This window comes from Mustela nigripes, chromosome 2 (assembly GCF_022355385.1).
Source record: "Mustela nigripes isolate SB6536 chromosome 2, MUSNIG.SB6536, whole genome shotgun sequence".
NCBI classification, from domain to species: Eukaryota; Metazoa; Chordata; class Mammalia; order Carnivora; family Mustelidae; genus Mustela; species Mustela nigripes.
The window spans coordinates 7,316,742-7,332,192 of NC_081558.1; the positions used below are offsets into that span (position 1 = coordinate 7,316,742).

The 15,451-nt window shown below is 50.4% G+C and overlaps 1 protein-coding gene across 3 annotated transcripts in view; it reads right to left on the minus strand.

Moving 5' to 3' along the window:
- COL5A3 (collagen type V alpha 3 chain) overlaps window positions 1–15,451 on the minus strand; it is a 36,660-nt gene that overhangs the window by 15,865 nt on the left and 5,344 nt on the right. For all 3 annotated transcript variants that reach the window (XM_059388956.1, XM_059388955.1, XM_059388957.1), the window contains exons 6-32: window positions 15,038–15,190; window positions 13,113–13,226; window positions 12,861–13,007; window positions 11,751–11,798; window positions 11,636–11,677; window positions 11,256–11,318; window positions 10,620–10,694; window positions 10,440–10,523; window positions 10,203–10,259; window positions 10,056–10,109; window positions 9,825–9,878; window positions 9,219–9,272; window positions 9,084–9,137; window positions 8,866–8,919; window positions 8,470–8,514; window positions 8,309–8,362; window positions 8,082–8,126; window positions 7,876–7,929; window positions 7,307–7,351; window positions 6,298–6,351; window positions 6,164–6,208; window positions 5,980–6,033; window positions 4,351–4,395; window positions 4,189–4,242; window positions 3,941–4,048; window positions 3,436–3,489; window positions 452–505 (exon numbers count right to left, since the gene is read on the minus strand). In XM_059388956.1, the coding sequence (XP_059244939.1) occupies window positions 452–505; window positions 3,436–3,489; window positions 3,941–4,048; window positions 4,189–4,242; window positions 4,351–4,395; window positions 5,980–6,033; window positions 6,164–6,208; window positions 6,298–6,351; window positions 7,307–7,351; window positions 7,876–7,929; window positions 8,082–8,126; window positions 8,309–8,362; window positions 8,470–8,514; window positions 8,866–8,919; window positions 9,084–9,137; window positions 9,219–9,272; window positions 9,825–9,878; window positions 10,056–10,109; window positions 10,203–10,259; window positions 10,440–10,523; window positions 10,620–10,694; window positions 11,256–11,318; window positions 11,636–11,677; window positions 11,751–11,798; window positions 12,861–13,007; window positions 13,113–13,226; window positions 15,038–15,190 (1,764 nt within the window). The remainder of the gene's footprint in view (window positions 1–451; window positions 506–3,435; window positions 3,490–3,940; window positions 4,049–4,188; window positions 4,243–4,350; window positions 4,396–5,979; window positions 6,034–6,163; window positions 6,209–6,297; window positions 6,352–7,306; window positions 7,352–7,875; window positions 7,930–8,081; window positions 8,127–8,308; window positions 8,363–8,469; window positions 8,515–8,865; window positions 8,920–9,083; window positions 9,138–9,218; window positions 9,273–9,824; window positions 9,879–10,055; window positions 10,110–10,202; window positions 10,260–10,439; window positions 10,524–10,619; window positions 10,695–11,255; window positions 11,319–11,635; window positions 11,678–11,750; window positions 11,799–12,860; window positions 13,008–13,112; window positions 13,227–15,037; window positions 15,191–15,451) is intronic.

The following is a 15,451-nucleotide window of genomic DNA, read 5'->3' on the forward strand; positions in this document are numbered from 1 at the left end:
CGTACCCACAGATTCTTGTGTGTAGACACCGTGTCCGCAGACACAGGGGCCACACACCCACCATGCACGTGTTTGCACGCCATGTCCACAGACACACGGGCACCTGTGAGCATGTCCCCACCCTTGCACACACACATTTACCTCTGCGGTCACACACATGCGTGCAGGTCCGTGTCCTTGCTGACCGCAGGCCCACAAGCTGCAGCCCCCAGACCCCATCTGATCGCACTGTGAGGCGTGTGCCCACTGGCACACGCAAGCATGTGGGCAGGGATGCTAGGTGGGGTCACCTACGTGGGCCCTGCCCTGTGTATGCGGGTATGTGTGCAGACAAGTGTTTCTAGGCTTACATGCAGCCACCCAGGGGCCTCCCCATTGTCCCGCAGAGCCACACATGTCATTCTCCTGGCCAAACCCTACCCTCTCCCCTGACCCCTGGATCACGACTCACCCGCTTCCCTTTTTCTCCTAATGGTCCCAGAGGCCCAGGAAAGCCAGTAGATCCCTGAGTTGAGAGAATCAGAGAGAAAAGTTGTGGGTAAAAAGTGGGTGGTGAGTAAAGTTGACCCCTCACCCTTCAGCCACTCCATCCTTTCCAGAAGCTTCTTTGGTCCTTCCAGCCCCATCCTCCTCCAAGGCTTCCTCTTTCCCTAGCCTCAGCCCTTGCTCATTCCACTCCCGCCACACTGGCCCCTCCATGCTTTCAGGCACACTGGTACACTCCTGCCTCTGGGCCTTTGCACTGGCTCTTTCCTTTGCCTAAACTGCTCTTCTCTCAGGTCCCCACAGACCTGATTCTTCATCCTTTGGGTCTCATTTAGATGTCAACTCCTTAGAGAAGCCTTCTGCCGCCGTCCTGACCACCACACCCTCCAAGTCACTTGCTGTCTATTACATTGTCCTATTTTGTTTTCCCAAAATATTTATATTGAAACAACCTTGTTCAGGGCGCCTGGGTAGCTCAGTGGGTTAAGCCTCTGCCTTCAGGTCAGGTCATGATCTCAGGGTCCTGAGATCAAGCCCCGCATAGGGTTCTCTGCTCAGCAGGGAGTCTGCTTCCCCCTCTCTCTCTGCCTGCTGCTGCTCTGCCTACTTGTGATCTCTCTCTCTCTCTCTCTCTCTCTCTGTCAAATAAATAAATAAAATCTTTAAAAAAAAAAAACAACAACAACCTTATTCACTTGCCTACTTACTCATTATCTGGTTTTTCTGCTAGGAGACGCTGCTCTAGTCTTATTCCCCTCAACCTGGTACAAAGTCAGAGCTTACTTGATATTTGTTAACTAACTGGCTGCAGTCCATGCTGTCCTGCCCATCTTGGAGGCACCCTCCATCCACCCAGGGGAGGACATCACAGGCTCTGCTATCTCCTCCCGTTCCTCACCATGTTTTGAATCCCAGACCTATCACTAGACTAGCTGTGTGGCCCTGGACAAATGGCTTACCCTCTCTGGGCATCAGTTTCCTTACCTGTAGCCTGAGGATACCAATAATACCTCCCTCACAAGGTTTTGGTGAGGCTTAACTAGGATAACGTATAGAAAGTATACATGGCATGTGGCATACAGTAAGTGTTTATGACACATTAGCTGTCATTCTTCAAGCTGATTATTACTGACTGCTATGGGCCAAATATTTGTGTCCCCTCAAATTCATATGTCGAAGCCCTATGCTGAAGAATGGCATTTGGAGGTGGGACCTGTGGGAGGTAAGTAGGTGGTGACAGTGGAACCCTCATGAAGTGGATCAGTGTCTTTAAAATGTTTTTGTTTTTTTTTTTTTTACTTATTTACTTGAGAGAGAGTGATCGGAAGACAGAGAGAGCATGAACAGGGGGGAGGACCAGAGGGAGACAGAGAACCAGACTCCCTGCTAAGCAGGGAGCCCGACATGGGGCTCGATCCTTGGACTCCGGGATCACAGCCTGAACTAAAGGAGGACACTCAACCAACAGAGCCACCCAGGCACCCCAGATCTGTGTCTTTATAAGAAAAGGAGACTCAGGGTGCCTGGGTGGCTCAGTGGGTTAAAGCCTCTGACTTTGGCTCAGGTCATGATCCCGGGATTCTGGGATTGAGCCCCACATCGGGCTCTTTGCTCAGCAGGGAGCCTGCTTCCCTCCCCCCTCAACCTGCTTCTCTGCCTACTTGTGGTCTCTGTCTGTCAAATAAATAAAATCTTAAAATAAAAAAAAGAAAGAAAGAAAAGGAGACTAGATCTCTCTCTCTCTCTCTCTCTCTCCCTCCTTCCCTGTCCCCATCTCTTTCTCCCTCTCTTTCTCCCTCTGTCCCCCTCTCCCGCCCCAACCCCACCATTCGAGGACACAGAGAGAAGACAGCTGTCTGCAAACCAGAGAGTCCCCACCAGAATCCAACCACGCTAGCACTCTGATCTCAGACTCCCAACATCCAAAAGAGTGAGAAATAAATTTCTGTTGTCTAGGCCACGCTGTCTCAAGTATTTTTGTTATAACAGCTAAGACAACAACCTCAACTTAAACAACACATCATGCCTTCTGCCGCGTGTTGCTCGCTGTCCAAAACACATGGACTGGACTTGGCGAAGAGGCTCTGCTCTAACTCCCATGAACTCCTGCTCCAGTCGGTTGAGTTCTATTCTTAGGTATGGTGCCTTGAGTTTACTCCCCAATCTGTTTGTCAGTTGCCCTTGCTCCTGGAGTCATGTGACTTAAGGAAAGTTTACAGAACTGATGGGATGCAGAAAGGAAAAGAACGATGTCTACCAAATCTAAGTTAAATGGAAAAGACTCAATAAAAAGGGAAGTCACTAAAAAAAGTCCCATCAGATGAGGCATGCACAAGATAACTGCCAGATGGAGATGACAAAAGTGTGGAACTCTGGAAGGACTTGGCGCTCGGATTCCTTCCCAAGTGTCCAAGTTTCTGTTCCACTTTATATAAACCCAAACTATAAATCTTCAGTGATGTAATGTGGGTGTGGCTTAGGCAGAAAGACCTGTCTAATCAGCAGCCTCATCCATTAAAAAATTGGCAGACAAATGTATCGTTTTATATAAGTGCATTTTATTGTAAGTTATAATTCAGTATTGCAAGATATGTATTTTTTTGTGATTCTCCTCCTTACTGGCTTGGTTTGAACCAGCCTCAATCACACCAGATAAGAAGGATCCTAGAGTTTTATTATCAAAATTATCAATGTCATTATAATCAAACTGATGAGATAAAGACTACTGGGATCTCCATTTTACAAAGAAGTAAGTATGCTCAAGAGACTTGCCCACGGTCACTAGGCAGGTAAGGAGTGGGTATTTGAATCCAAATCTGATACCAAAGCTCACATCTTTTGCTGTCTCTTAGTGACCCAAGGGGTGGATAGCTCACTCCCCTAGACCACAACCTGGCCCTGAATATCTCAATGTTGCCTTTGCCTACTCCCAACCCCTTAGCTTCTTACCTTAGGGCCTGGACGTCCCGGATAACCTGGGAGACCTGGCACCCCAAGCTTGCCCTGCAGAGAAGTTATGGGACAAAGGTCAGAAATTGCAACCTCAAGGTCAGAAAAGAAAGGACAGAATGGCTAGAACATGGTGACGGGGCAATAGGGTGAGATTCAGGGAAACGTGAGTTCAAATCTTGGCTCCTGCCTGCTAGGAGCATGTCTCTGGGCAACACATTCTATTCTACTCTATTCTATTCTATTCCAAATCTTAGTTTCCTTGTCTGTAAAATGGGGATAAAAATGCCTGTTGCCTGTGGTGGTTATGGGGATAAAATCAGATACTGTGCATGAAATTGCTCTGTAACGCTGAGTTAAGAAATTAGAGATGGTAAGTGTGGTAGCAGCCTCCTGAGGTTGGAGATAAAAGAGCCAAGGGTAGAAGGCAAAGGGCCAGGGAGTATCTTGGCTGCAGGACGGGAAGCTGTGAGTAGACTGGAGAGGGTGACCAAGGTCCAGTCACCTTCTCCCCAGCTGAGCCTGGGGGACCCTCCTCGCCAGGCAGCCCCTCCTGCCCCTTTAGTCCTTCTGGACCATCCTCTCCTCGGGGTCCAGGGGGTCCGGGGAGCCCCTGGAATAGAAAGGAGGAATTAGACGCTGTGTTGCTCCTGGTCCCTGCAGTCCCCTATCTTAGCCCCAGCATCCTCCCACCTCACTGGCTTCCCCAAGCGCCCCAGAACCACTGAATCCCTCATCTGGAAGGCATCTTACCCGATCTCCTTTAAGCCCCCCATCACCCTTGAAGCCTGGGTAGCCATCTTCTCCCTGGGTGGGAGGAAGTGCAGAGGTCAGAGGTCAGGGCTTCAGCGAAGGGATATTACAAGAGCTCCATTATTAGGGCTCCCCCCAACCAGGAACCCCCTCCCTTCTCACCTTCTCTCCTTTCTCCCCCTGGAGGCCCCGGTTGCCAGAGGTACCCTGGAAAATAAAAAAGATCTCAAGTCCCTCCCCTGCTTAAGAAGGGCCCTCCAACTCAGTCCCCTGCCCCAAAACAAGTCAGGACAGGCCCAAAAGGATACTGGACAAGAGCAGAAGGGGGCAGCCTTAGAGGAAATGACCTTTCTCCAAAGCCTGCTAGTGTGGTGTGCAAGAGGCTGGCTCTCCACCCCTCTTCCCACTGGCAGCCTCCCAGGGTCATCTGTGTGGGGGTGTGCAGGGAAGGCCAAATTTCCGAGTAATTGATTCCAATCTCCCGGGGACACTGTGTCCACAGTTCCTTCTGGCAGGAGAAAGAGGATGAACATTCCAGGCCCCAGTCTCATTCTAAAGGCAAAGGAATGTTCCCCATTGTGCTGGCTACAATGCGACTCTGTGCCTGGCAACAAGGCGACTCTGTGCTTAGCTACAGCAAGGCTGCTCTGTTCAAGCCCAGGTGCCCAAACCCTGAGCTTGGGTTGCAGTGAAAATTGCACTTGGTTACAATGTGACTGAGCTCAGACACTATCATGAAATTGCACTTGGATACAACATAATTGTGTTTTGACAATAACGTGATTGTCTCTAGCCACAGAGAGATACAATGTAACTGAGCTCAGAGACTATCATGAAATTGCACTTGGATACAACATAACTGTGTTTTGACAATAGCGTGATTGTCTCTAGCCACAGAGAGATACAATGTAATTGAGCTCAGAGACTATCATGAAATTGCACTTGGATACAACATAACTGTGTTTTGACAATAGCATGACTGTTTCCAGCCACAGAGAGACACAATGTAACTGAGCTCAATGTCTATAATGAAGTTGTACTTAAATACAATATAACTCTTTTGACAATAGCATGACTATCTAGAGTCACAAGGGGATTCACTTGACCACAATGTATCCAACCAAGCTTAGGCCACCCTGGCTACAATGTAGCTACTAGACTCAGTTACAACATAGTCTTTAACTATATATAATTATGCCTGGTTACAATGCAACTCTTAGTTTGGCAACCCACAGGACACTGTGGCTGACTATAATAGAGCCACTTCCTTGGTTATAGTATAACTGAGCTTGCCTACAAAGCCACAATGTGATGAGTTGCCTCTTGGCTACCACCAAACTCTGCTGTTAGACCACAGGTACCAATCTTGCTACAATGTAACTAAATTTATATTAGATATGATTCCAATGTCCCCGCCCTTGGTCAATAGTAGAGCTATTTCTGTGCTTGAGGATTGCATGGCCCTGGGCTTGCGTTAAAGCCCAACTGTCTGCTTCACTACGGTGTGTTGACCTGGACTGTGTTTACAGTGAAATAGGTCCAGCCTCAGACAGGCCTAGCTATTCTCAACTACAAGGAGACAGCTACATTGCAATACTTCCCTGGCTGTTCAGCTCCAAGTAACGCACATAATTCTACCTATTGTCACTCAGATTGAAACCCGACTCCTACCACACCTCTCCTGGCCGACTGATACCTCTCACCACACGTGCACACGTTTCCCATGAAGCTGGTTCCCCAGACCCAATGCCAATGACCCATCCCTACTTGCAAGCACCAAGTATCACGTACCTTTACACCCCGAGGTCCAGGATAGCCCGGGGGTCCTGCAGACCCTTGTGGACCCTGAGATGGAGATAAGATCAGTGCCAGCCTGTTCTTCCCCAGCTCCATGGTCCCGGTGCCCTCATCTCTCTCCTCATGAGTCTTGCCTATCAAGCTCATCCCCAACCCAGTCTCTCTACAGGCCACTCACCTGGGCCCCTTTCTCTCCCGTGGGGCCCTCATGGCCTGGGTGACCCTGGGGAAAGAATTCATCAGAGACAGATTTGCCATTCAAATTCCCAAGCCTCCTCCTTCTCCCTCCTTTTGCCTGCACCCAGTTCTCACCGGAGGGCCATCAGATCCTGGAATGCCTGGGATTCCTGGGTTCCCAGGGGGACCCTGAAAGAAAATGAACAGTATGGAGAGTCTGGCATCTCACCAGGAACAACCTTACTCAGACCTGCAGCTACTCAAGGTAACAGAACAAGCATATCCCACAGGCTAGGAAATTTCTTCCTAGCTCTGCTCAGACTTGCTGTGTGACCCTGGGTAAGTCCCCTTCCCTCTCTGAGCCTCAGAAATCCTCCATCTCTGGGAGCGTTTAGACAAGGGAGGTAAAAACAGTGTGGAGGGGTAAAAAAAAAAAAAAAAAAAAAAATAGTGAGGGGAGGCTCCTTAGCCACATCCTTTTCTTTAGAAGTGCCTTCATCTGATGAGAGGTGAGCCCAGGAAGGCATGGGGTGACCTGCTATGTTCTACAAATAGTGAATAGGTCCAGAAGTCGGCCCCTTGGCCCAACTAAGCCAATTAGATTTTCTTCCGAAATTTTGAGGTAAGCAACACCTCACTTCATAGAAATTACAATCAGATGGATTTGGGTAAAGAAACTGTAAGGTCAGAAGGAGCTAGGGGCGGAAATTGTGATTAAAGCAGAACTAAATTGTGTAGAAATAGAACCTGGGAGTGAGGACAGACTAAGATATGTGGAGAAAGAAGCCTGTCTGCTGGGGGAGATGGAACAGATGTGCACAGGAATAAGATGACACCACAGACCCCCAGAGAAAGGGCTCTCCTGGCCCCTGGGTCTTACTAATATTTGTGATGACTGGCATCTGTGGGTTCCCCTAAATTCTGAGAATATCCCCTTATGTGATCTAGCTTTGGTCGATTTCTGTTTCTCCCAACCAACCCTTCCCCCCAACAATATTTTTTAAACTCTGGGCTTGTTTAAGGAATGTTACAATTTATCATTAACCAGGGCTAATAAAAGGGTCCTAGTGGGGGAGCTTTTCCTGCAGACAGAGTTGAAGGAAGAAGACAGGAAAGGGTGATGGTGGGTAGGGCTGTCACTCACCTTCTCCCCAGGAGTGCCAATAGGTCCCTGAGGGCCAGGGAGTCCCTAGGGACATAAAAAAAGAAGGTAAAGGTGAGGGTACCCAGGTGGCTCAGTGGGCTAAGCCTCTGCCTTTGACTCAGATCATGATCCCAGGGTCCTGGGATCGAGCCCCACATCAGGCTCCCTGCTTGGTGGGAACCCTGCTTCTCCCTCTCCCTCTGCCTGCCTCTCTGCCTACTTGTGTTCTCTCTCCAACTCTCAAATAAATAAAATCTTTAAAAAAAAAAAAAAAGAGGTAAAGGTGGGGCACCTGGGTGGCTCAGTTTGTTGAGTGTCTGACTCTTGATTTCAGCTTGGGTCATGATCTCAGGGTTGTGGGATTGAGTCCCATGCTAAGCATGGAGCCTACTTAAGATTTTCTCTCTCAGTGTCCCTCCACCTCTTGCTCTCTCTCTTTTTAAAAAAAAAAAAAAAAGGGTAAAGGAAGGCAAAAATGGGTAGTGAGCTGGGAAGTGGAAAGGCTGAGAGTGGTCTATGACCTTAGCTGACTACTGCCACCCCCAATTATTGAAAATGATAGCCCAAACCTGGGACCCGGGATTTCCCTGCTGTCCTGGAGGGCCTGGTTCTCCTGGAGGACCCTGCAGAGAAAGGGGGGGTGCTGTGAAGCTGGAAGGGGTCATGGTGTTGAAGTGTCCGTGAAGTTGAAATAGGGGTCATGAGAGTGGACAGGGATACGTTTGGATGATCGTGGAGTCAGGGCATCAGAAGTGTCAGAAGGCAGAACACGTACCACATTTCCTTTGGCTCCTGGAGCACCATCAATTCCAACTACACCCTGGGGGAGGAGAGGGTGTGAGACCCGGGCAGATACCACACAGGAGCCTGAGTCTGAGACACCGAGAGGCACAGGTGGAAAGATGAGCGGGCAGAGAAACCAAGTAACAGAAATGGACATGCAGAGGGGACAGAGGTGAGAAAAGGACAAGCAGGGATGTGGACAGAAAGTGACATTCTCACCGGCCGTCCCAGGGGACCAGGGGAGCCTCTAGGGCCGATCAGTCCTCGGGGGCCCTGCAAGGAGGTAGGAGCATTATTCCAGCATCACTGCCCTGACGCCCCATGAATCGTGACTTCTTCCCCTGTGCCAGGCAAAGGATCCAGAGGTCCCTGATACTCACGGGCTCCCCAGCCTGGCCAGTGGGCCCCGGAGGTCCTTCTGCTCCCTGCAAGAAAGCATTCATCACTTGCTGAGGGGGGAAGAGAAACACTCAGAAAACCACCTTCCCTTGTCTGGGGAGACTCTTCCAAGGCACCCCAGAGTCAGAGCGTGAGGCAGTGACCAACAGAATGAGCACATGGGATTCAGTCCAGGCCCCTGACCCCAGTCCTGTACCTGCAATCCTGAGTCTCCCCTACTAACTCTGGTACTAGCCCCCAGCTCTCCATGTACCTTTTGGAGCCCCACCGAGGCTAATGACACACGCCTCTCACCCTGTCCCCTGAATCTTCTATTTCTCTCTGACCTTCATTATGGCCTTCTAGCTTCTAGACCATTCTGTCTCCTCCAAACTTACCTTCTCACCGTCCTCTCCTGGGGGGCCAGGTTGCCCCACATGGCCAAAGTCGCCCTGGAGTTGAGAACAGAGGGAGTTCAGAGTGGAAACGTGGAGCTGGTCCAGGAAAGCATGGGATGAGAGCACACCCACAGCGATGGAGCCTCTGATACTGGGGGTGGAGAGGGTAGCATGGATATCGGGAGGCCCGGTGTGGTGGAGGGGCCTCACACACTCACCCTCTGGCCCTTCTCTCCAGGCAGCCCTGGCAAGCCATCAAAACCCCGATCACCCTGCACAAAGAGACACCACCGGAGCCCTGAATCCCTGATCTGACAGTCCCTCCCCATCCCAGTCCTGACCTTATCACCTACCTTAGGTCCTGTGTCCCCTGGGAGGCCCCGAGCACCATCTGCTCCAGAGCGGCCCTATCAGGGAGGTGAAAGCATCAAGATACCTATCACTTTCCTCCTGCAGAATCCTGGGGGATTCTCTGTGTACCAGTTTAACTTCCCAAATACATCTCGAACCTGTCCATTAGTCTTTACTTCCAGGCCGTTTGCTCTAGTCCATGTCACCACCATCACAAAAATTAAAATCTTCCGTCTCTATTAAGTGTCCAGCTCTGTGTTCCTCATTGCATTTAAAACTGTCTGGAATTATCTTGTTCATCATCTCCCTCAGTGCACCAGTCTTTTCCTCTGCACGTGCTGTTCCCTCTACTTAGAATACCCTTTTTCTCCTATTTACCTGGTTATACCTCAGATCTCAGTTCAAGCACCATTCCTTCTAGAAAGTCCTCCTTGACTCTGTGTCCTGGCCAGATACCTTGTGACACACTCAGTAGAGCTGCTATTCTCTGTTCTCAGAGCCCTTATCCCACCAATGACACCAACAGACCCTGGGGGCGAGGAGCCAAGGCTCACGTTGGGTGTTGAGGGACGGATGAGGGATGACCTAAAGACCTACAAGTTACTCACCATCTTTCCCTCCCGGCCAGGGGGCCCAAGAGGTCCCTGAAGGCCTCGGGGACCCTAGGAGAGAAAAAAAGGAGGAAGAAAAAGGAGAGGAAGGACTTACTTTAAATCATTCTCTAGGAAGGGCAATAATTACAAAGGTATCCTCAGCCCCTTTATCACTGTCCTCAAATAGCACTTCTCTGGGAGAAGGTCCTTCCCATCCAATCCTGTCCCCATCCCCACCAATCTCACCTGTGGCCCCATTTCTCCCATCTCTCCTTTCTGACCAGGATACCCAGGGAGACCCTTGGAGGAAGAGAGAGAAGATAATGGAGTTAGAAGGAGGGTTCCCCCTCCACTGAGGTATTCCCCCCTCCTCCATAAAGACTCCTTACTCACCACAGGGCCTGGGCGCCCAGTGAGCCCTACTGGGCCGGGAGGACCTTTCATAGACAGCTGGAAAGATGGAGGGGAACAGAATATCAGGTCTCCCCAAAATACCAACACCCTTCCAAAAGGCATCTTCAGGAGAAAAATACCCCCCTGCCTCCTGGCTAGCCTTCATTATTCCCAACCTGTCACTCTCTCAATGTCCTCCCATTAGCCCCTGTTGGTCCCTGATTCTCCTCTACTCACCTGAGCTTGTTGCAGTACTGCCTGAGCCTGGGCTTGCTGGAAGGAGACTGGGGGTCCTTTGAGGGAGCTGCTTGCAAACTGGAACTAGGGGGCAGCTAGTCGTGAGGGAAGCCCAAGGAGAGGTCCCATCCCGGGTCAGGACTAAACCCCCAAGGATGTGCCACCCTATCTCCCTCTTACCGGCATCATGATCACAGTGCCTGGTAGACCCCGGATCCCATCAATGCCAGGGATTCCTGGGAGGCCAGCCGGACCCTGAGAGAGGGAGAGACACAACAGGGGATGGAGGGAGAGAGATGGACATAGACAGAGATAAGAGAGTTGGAGGGGAAGAGGGGAGCAAGATGGAGAAAGACAGAGGCAGGGAGAGCAAGAAAGAGCGTAGGCAAGAGAAAGACGAGAGAAGGAGGGAGAGTCATAAAAAGTGGCAGAGATGGAGAGACAGAAGACAGAGGTAGAAAGATGGAAAAAAGGGGACAGGGAAAGACATAGACAGAGGGAGGAGAGAAAGATGGGGAGGCAGAGGGATGGAGACAAGAGAGAAAGACAGAGACATGGGGAGAAAAAGATGAAAGACACTCAAGGATAGAGACAGATAGAACAGAAAAGCAGGGGAAGGCCCCCAGAGAAAGAAGATGGGTGACAATTCACAGATGGGGAGAGAGATGAGTGGGTTAGGTCAATGCCATCTTCAGCATGACGTCCTCAGTCCCTGACTCTCAGATCCACATTCAGATATACGAGTTCCCAATTTCCACTTCACAGCCTGAAACCTCACTCCTCCCAGAAGGATATAATCCAGAGGGAGTCTCTTACCGGTAGACCACGGTCTCCAGGGAATCCTGGGGGACCAGGGGGACCTGAGGGGCCAACCACCCCCTGTTGAGGACAAAGGAACCAAAGTCGTAAGAAATGCAAAGCTTGAGCCAAGCCAACTTCTAACCCACCATCGACCCTGACCCCATACACACCTCCTTACCCATCACTGAGCCATTCTCTGACCCCTCAAAACTATACTGACCCACATCTATCCCCCACTTTACATCCCAACCCCTATTTTGACTCATCCTGTGAGCTTCAAACATGTAATAATCTTTTAATGATATGGCAACATTATACCCTAGCCCTTTACCCCAGGGGCTCAAACACCCCAACTAGAAGAGAAAGGAAAGGGGCAGAGTGCAGCCATGACTCACTCGGGGTCCTGGAGCTCCTGGAGGTCCCTCAAACTGCTGTCCCTGGGGGAGAAATGAGTGTGATCCCCACCCTAGCCCAGACCCCTCCACCTCCTCCTAGCCCCAGACCCCTCACCTGTTCAATCACTGCTGGTTCCCCTTTTGCTCCTTTCTCTCCAGCACTCTGAGGCAAGGGAATAAAGAGAAAAAAAGATGTGAGTCCTGGCCATCATCAAGGAGGAGAGTGTGGACTTTGGAACATCCTGCAGGGTCCTAATCCTGGAGCTGCCTCTCACTACCTGGATGATGGGGAGCAACTTATTCAACTCCTCTGGCCTCACCTGTAGAGTCAGTAGGTGAATGATAACTGTATATATCCCATTGGAAGAAGAATAAATTAAAACAATGGTTAGGACATAACAAGCACTCAGGGTGAGTTGGCTATGATTATTCCCCTCCTCTCCTGTCCAACGTCAAGGCTAGAACTTGGCTCCTTCCCTGTCTGCACTGTTTTCCTAAGCAATCTTATCCAATCCCTTGGCTAAAGGCAGCATCACTCTGGTGTTGATTTCCAAGTCTTATCTCCAGCCTCGATCATGTCCCTTGAACTCCCGAATCTTCTAAGCTATCACCCACTTGACATCTCCATTTGGGTGCCAAGCAGGGGCTGCCAATTTAGCCCACCCAAAACGAGATTCTTAAGATTTCTCTACCCCCGGCACCCGCTTTTCCTTTAGGCTTCTCCATTTTATTCAAAGGCGCCACCGTGCATCTATCAAGTCATCCTTGCATCTTTCTTCATCTCCAGTAGCAAGACCAAAATGGAGCATGGTCCAAGTCTGTCCACTTCTCTCTATCCCCACTGCCACCACCCTCATCCAGGTCCCCAGGCTGTTGTTGCATAAACCACTGGTTTCCCTGCTGCCCCTCTGGCTCCCCCTACAGTCCATATGCTGTTCAGCAGCCGGATGGAATTGAAAGCTCCAGATCAGACCATGCTCCCTTTCAAGTGGCTTCTCATCTTGCTTGGACTGAAAGCCAAATGTGCCATCCTACCCACAGAGCCATCCGTTAGCACAGCTCCTGTCACATTAGCATCGTGCTAATATTTGTTGACTACAGTGGGGTGGTGGGAAGGCATTCTAGGCAAAACAACAAGAAAGCAGAAGAGAAAATGTGGGAGGCAGCTCCAGGCAGGACTCCCTAACAATTCCCATCCCCCCACAGCCCAAATCCTCAGACTCACAGGAAAGATGTGGAACTGAGGCTGTGATGGCAGTTCTGCTGCCTGGAAGTCAGGGCCCATGGTGGGGCCATCTCCTTCTTTGTCCTCTTTGGCTAACTTAGTCTCCAGTGTTCTTAGTTCAGTTCCATTGTCAGGGTCCAGGTCCCCCTGAGGACATTGAAACAGACCAAAGTTTGCCCCTGGCCTCCTCATTGTCCACCACCACCACTGCCCCAGGACTTTCCCTTCCAGCCCTGTCCACTTCCCACTGACCTCTGGTACGGTGACATTGTGGCCAATGGTCACAGTGGTGGTGATGACCAAAGGTGTGGGAGTCGGAGGCAGAGTTGAAGCTGGTGTCTCTGTTTTGGGGCTGTCGCTGGAGGTCTGCAACAGGAACAGGAGTATCAGTTCTGGGATTCAGTCCAATAAAGACAAAAAGAGGAGACAGGCTCTGCCCCCTAGGAGTGCCGAGTCTGGGGAGGGGAACAAAAAACACCAGAGAGGTATAAGGTAGGGGGCTGCCCAGTGGAGGCAAATGTGTGCTGACTAGACCAGAAGAGCCAGCAGGGGAGGCTTCTAGTGTGGAAGAGGAGCAAGGGGGAGCCAGGTCTGGAGACCTGGAAGGCAGAGTAGGACTGGCTCCAGAGCCCGGAGATCAGAGTCAAGGTCTAGTACTCAGGGCCAGACTCCTGGAAGCGTATCCTATATGTCTTCTCCCAAGGCAGAGCTCAGTGGTCAGCAGGCAGGCCTCAATCAGAGAAGCCTGGACAGCTGCAGAGGAATTTGGTCAAGGGCACAAAGAGGGTAGGAGAGGCCCAGGTGAGGGGCTGGGACTAAGGAAGGAGTTGGGGAGGGGTTCTTTTTCTGGGCCTGAGTGGTCATTTCTTTCTCTCCACTGATGCTGAGAACAGATGTAGTGCAACCAATGACTCTCCCCAGCCTGGACATCAGCCAATGGCCTGCACCAAGGATGACCCACCAGCTAACAAGCCCCTATTAATGGCCTCCAATTATTCCTACAACCAGTGACCCATTATTAACTCCAGTAACTCCAATTAATGACCCCCATCAATAACCCCTGACTAATGATCCCCACTAAAGGACTTAACCAAAGACCCCTCCAACTAATAACTCACATCACTGACCACACAGCAGTTGCTCCCATAACCAGTGACCCACCCGTGGTCCCCCAGTCAATGGCCCCAACCAGTTATTCTCCCATCCAGTGACCTCCCCAACTAATGACCCCAACCAGTGACCTCCTCCATAATAAGCACTAACTAGTGGCCCCTCAACTAATAAGCCCCACCAGTGACCCCTTAATTGATTATTCCCCAATCAGAAATCCTCTAACAATGAACACCCATGAGTGAGCCCAACTCTTACTCCCCAACCAAAGACCCCCAAACAGTAATTTCACTAACCAATGACCCATCAATGACTTCCCAACTAATAACTCATCAAGGACTCCCAAACCTATTATCTCAACCAGGACCCCTTGAAAGTCATCCCTTCAACTGATGATTCCAGTTGGTGACCCCAGAAATGCCTTCAATCAGTGGTCCCCTCCGGATGACCTACCTTCCCAATTGATGATACCTAGCAATGACCTCCTACCATTAACCCTAAATCAGTGATACCAGTAACACCAACAGTGATCTCTATCAATGACTTCCAACAATGACCTTCACCTAGGAACCTCTCAAACATCGACCTCAATCAACATCCCTATAGTGACCCCCCAAGCAGCAATCTCTTTCATTGAAGCCAAATAATGCCCCCACACTAGACTCCCCCAATGAATAACCCTCACCAGTGGTCCCAATGAGTCAACCCCAAACAATGATGCTCTAACTAATGAACCCATTATTCACCCCAGCTAATGGCTGCCCTTAGTAGCCTTCATCAAGAACCCCTTAACAATAAGGTACTCATCTGGGTATGCCCCCTTCCTCCAGCCCCTAAAACTGGATGTTGGGGGTCAGATATGGGAAAACTCATAGGACAGTATCAGCCCCCACCACACACACACACACACACACACACACACACAGAGTTATGAGTCAGCTGAGAAGAGTCAAGGCCAGGGACTGGAGACCAAAGGCAGAGAGCTTGGATTAGGCACCAGCAATCAGTGCAAATCAGAGACCAGAGGTCAGGCAAAAAGCAGAGGTGAGTAATCGCAGATCCCTTACCTCTTTCTCCAGGGAGCCAGGAGGTGGGCTTGGGGTCAAGTTTTCCTTGTTCTTCTTCTTCCTGCCCTTCCCCTTCCGGCCTCGCCCTTTTTTCTTCCCTTTTCCCTTTCCCTTCCGTCGAGGAGGAGGAGTTTCTGGCTCGCCCTGGGGAATCTGGGAAGATGACCCCCATCAGGTCCAGAGCCCCACAATGGAGGCTCCATTACTCTGTCGTCTGGGACCATGATGGCACATGGCCCATTGGTCCTATGTTTTGAAGCCAGGGCTCACTCAGCCCTGTGACCTAAGGTCAATCATATGATCTGGGGCTTGGAATCACTGTTATGTGACCTGGATCAGTGTCTCTCATGCCTAGGATCTTTCTGAGGGCAGGGGTCAGAATTCACTCATTCCTGGGACCTGGAGCCAGGGATG